A 4,461-nucleotide genomic window follows, 5' to 3' on the forward strand; every position below is an offset into this window, starting at 1 on the left:
TACACTTGAAAATGGTGAAAATGGTAAATTATATATTATGCATATTTTACCACAATAAAAAAGTAATAGAAATAAATATTGTGAACACTCATAAATCCAATATAAAGAAAAAACTGAGTTAAAAAAACAAAACAGATACATACTGAATAAAATTGGCTGGATTTCTTTCCAATCCTTCTCACTCCCAGCCCAAGTATTTTACTACCCTATCACCAGCTAACTAAAAGATCATAGAAAGATCACAAACAGGAAGAACAGGAAACCAGAAAGTATAAACTCAAACTTTTACAACACCTATTTTTCTCCCCCTTTCCACTCTGCATTTCCGGGATGGTTACTGACACCTCTATTTTAAGTGTTAAGGAACAGTCCCTCTGCATCTAACCTTTGCCTACTGTACACTGTGTATAACAGTCCTCTAATTCTCACCACAAGCTGGTGCTTTCAGTTCTTGTCCTCAGAAGGGAATTCCCTAAAGCTTGCTATTCCCCCCACTTCCCACACAAAGGAGTTTGGATCTACTTACCAAAATCTGCTAAGAAGACTTGCTCGTTTTTATAGGGACCATTTTTTTTTCTGTTCTATTTCAGAGCACTCTCCCTCCAAATCCAGGTTTTCCCAACACCACCTAACTGCCATCTAGCAGTGAGAATCACTGTTTCCCAGTAATCAGGACCATCACCTTGCATAGGAGGCCCCAATGGTTCATCTTGTTGAAGCTACAAAGTATCAATGTTGCTCCTTGATTCTAGCTAAGCAGGTACCTGCCACACCTCTTGCTTCCTAAACCCCGCAAGTAGCATGCCTTACCTTTGGTGTCCTGCATAACAATCGAGCTATACTTTAAGAAGGTTATCAGTAGATTACTGGTCTGTACATCAGCATCCAGTGGGAGTTCCACAGAACTTATAACTGCAATAGAACAATAAAATACAATTAGCCTATACTAACTAACACTTCTACCACAGAGACAATTTGCCAGCAGGCAAAAAAAATCACTAAATAAGCTTTACCTACAACAGAGGGAGGACCACGTGCTTATCATAAAACCTTTATCTAGTCATCCTAGGCCTTCTAGAGCCCTTCCTACTCCCAAGATTAAGCCAACGCCCTTCTCTCATATCTAGGAGGGCCAGCCTCCAGGAACAGTGCTTTTTTTCCCAGCATCCTAAAAAGGGTATTTTGATTCCACTTCTAGCTCCAACTAACCTAAAAGGGCCCTTCTTAAAGGAACTTTGATTTGTACCTACGAGAAAGATCTGCACTGAATATAAATGAGCCTTGCTTTGATGAGTCTCCTGCTTAAAATAAATGACAATTCATTCCTAATAAGGAGAAATCTTGCTCAATTTTGAGAATAAGACTTTAGGCTGGAAATACCTAAAATGGAAGGGGTAAAAGCTAAGGCAGAACTACATTTAAATTCTACTCCTTAATCCCTTATCCCCCATGAAAGGGAACCTAAGAAGGAATACCAGACAGAAACTAGGTGGACATTATTGATTGGGACATCCTGGGAACTGAGGCTGATACACCCAGCTGCTTCCTGTGTCCAAGAGAAACTGCCCCCACTCTCTGAGCCACAACCGCAATGAACACTGAGGGGACCAGACCAGGGCTAACCCACACGGAAATCTCTTACGGAGATTTCCCAAGTTTCTAAGACTTTAAATGAGAGTTAGACATCTTGTTAAGTGCTTTTATACTAAGACATAATATATAAGCAAAAAGAGGCTCATTGTGGCCCAGACAAGCTAAAGAATCTATAGCTTTCTGCTGTGTTTCAAGCCATGAAGGCTCAGCTGAGTTTGGGATATTATTCACAATATGTATTCATACCATAATGGATCCCGCTGGAGTTACTACAATGTATGCAGAGAATATTTATTAACAATGGAAAACATTTGCATATTATGGATCTATAATGCACAGCAAGCAGAGCAAAAAGCCTTATGAGAAGAAATTAGCATGCCCAACCCTTGGCTGTTTTCACACAGCTCCATCCCCAAAAACTAATAAATAGATATATTTTTATGCTGAAATACTAACAGGTCTTAATTCATGTTATAGGTAAATGACCTGAGACTGTCACTTTTAACTACAGCATATTTTGAAACTCAGAGCCCATAATCACTCCTTTATCCAATACAGAGAGGCATCTAACTGGTAAGTGGGACTTTTTTTCCCACTCACATGCAGCAGTAACTGGAAAACTGTCTTATATAATATGAAGAAATATAGAAGTATATGTATTTTTAGTTTACCAGAAAGTCCTCTCATGCCAAGGCTGAGTTGTCAAATGTCAAGTCTGAGCCGAGAACAAATGTTACAGCTAAACTGCTGGCTTTTAAAAATAATGGTTCCAGTGACATACCTTTAAATATAACTGAGCTGCTGAGCACCACTATAATTAAAAAACAAAACCTGAAAACAAGGTTATGATATTTAGAACCCCTACAGAAAGCAAACGAGTTAGGAGAGAGGAAAAAGGACAAAACAGGAGGAATAAAATCCCTCACAAATTAAAATCTCCTTCCTAAAGAAGTTATTCCTTGATCTTTGGCTTCATAATTCTTCCCAGCAGCCTTTGTCAAGGGAGACAGTCATTTGAAAGCGGGCTAACTCTATCTTCCCACTAGAAAAAATAAAAGCTCACTAGTTGTAGGTAAGTAAGCACAAATCCTGCCATTGCATAATCAAGTGTGTGGGTGGAAGTGTTCACAATGAACAGTTTAAAAGGCAGTTCTCTGAAGCATCCAAACCCCAACATCACATGGAACTCAGATATGTATGTGTGTGTGTGTATATATATATATATATATATATATATATGGCTTTTGATATCCATGGTAACCAGGCAGGCTTCATCCTTAAAGAGAAAGAACAGTATTTCCATTGGATTACACAGTGACCCGAATAAGTAGAGACAAGTTGGCAATCGTCACTACTTGCTCCTTCTCATTAAGATATTTTGGAATTTGGCTTTCAATTTTAAACAACTCCAATTTGCTACCATACATTTGAATATCAATGGCACCTCCTTGTCATGCTTCTGTACCAACAGTGCTTGTACTACCTAGCAATGCTGCTGCCACATGTGTGACATGAAAATTTAAGGGAGAGAAACCCGATCAAAGAAGGCCACTTCACATACAGACAGGGAGGTGGAAAGAAAGGATCAAAGCTAGATTTCCTGTCTCTCTTCACCCGAAATGAGGTCAACATTTGTGGAAAAACATCAAGTATTGGGCCAACCGAGTGGCACGTTGGTTAAGAGCTGGCTTGGGACGCCAGAGGGCCCCGGTTTGGATCCCACATATGAGGACCAGTGACACTGCCCTCTACAGCTAAGATGCTGAACAACAGCTTAACTTGGAGCTGGGCTGCCTGAGTCGCTGGCAGGCATAGGCTGCAGCCCCTGCTGCAGTGGGTTGTCATGGGCTACTGTGTGTAGCCAGNAAAAAAAAAAAAACTTGCTTAGGACCTCCTATGTAACAGGCACCACACTGGGCACTAGAGATATAGCACTGAAATAAACAAAGGTCCCTGGTCTCCCAGAACTCACATTCTATTATTAAAAAAGAAGGTGGCAACCTGGATAGCAGGGCTCTATGCCCACACAGATGACCAAGAAAGAGCGAGCTACTCCATCACTACCAATTATCAGAACCATCAAAGCTTATTTAGTTCCCAAGATCTTTGTGGGTGAGAGGGTGAAATGGAGGTAAGAAGACAGTCATACCAGCTTATCTAAAACAGACAAATGGCTTATGATGTTTTAAATTAGCTTCGACAGGACCCAGATTGAAGTCCATTCTGGAGAGAGTATCTATTAACAGATTACAGTGCTACAGAGGTGAGCTAATAGTTCTCACCCTGACATTATAACCTGCTACTTCCTCAAAGATGGAATCTGTCAACTAAAACATGACAATTAGAAAGCATCATGGGGGTTATAGTCCAGAAATACATTTACCTCTCCTCAGAGATAGGCAGCATGAAAAGAGTAAAGTTGATAATCCCTAGCAGACATTCCCCATAGCTTAATCAGGGCCCCTGGGCTGGCAGAAGAGAAATGTCCCTGCCTAAGCAAATCTAAATTCATGAGACTCTTCTACTTCTACCTCTGGCCACAGTTTCTCCGCACTATCCTCCCTTCCCCCAGAAGCTGATGAGCAACTTCCATAGTACAGCCTGCAGCGCTCTCTCCACTTTAAAAAAAAAAAAAGTTTCTGAATGCAAAAATAAGGCATGTTTCATTATAAACATTTTTTAATTCAGAAAATGACAATAAAAGCCAAGTTTAATCATACCACCCAGATGTCATAACAGTTAAGAATTTGATGAATCAACTTGAAGTCTATGCAGAGATATACATATATTTTTAAATATTTTTTGCCTAATGTCTATTTTAAAGGTTGAGCAGATACTCCTTTGGTTGACAACACTCAAGTCAGAAGA

General features: G+C 39.9%; 1 protein-coding gene across 1 annotated transcript in view; it reads right to left on the minus strand.

Moving 5' to 3' along the window:
• The window catches only part of ARMH3 (armadillo like helical domain containing 3), a 192,084-nt gene that overhangs the window by 139,451 nt on the left and 48,172 nt on the right, over window positions 1-4,461 (minus strand). The window contains exons 16-17 of the mRNA XM_019636282.1: window positions 754-912; window positions 206-216 (exon numbers count right to left, since the gene is read on the minus strand). Of these exons, the coding sequence (XP_019491827.1) occupies window positions 206-216; window positions 754-912 (170 nt within the window). The remainder of the gene's footprint in view (window positions 1-205; window positions 217-753; window positions 913-4,461) is intronic.

The sequence above is a fragment of the Hipposideros armiger genome, unplaced genomic scaffold, assembly GCF_001890085.2.
Source record: "Hipposideros armiger isolate ML-2016 unplaced genomic scaffold, ASM189008v1 scaffold_28, whole genome shotgun sequence".
Classification (NCBI taxonomy): Eukaryota; Metazoa; Chordata; class Mammalia; order Chiroptera; family Hipposideridae; genus Hipposideros; species Hipposideros armiger.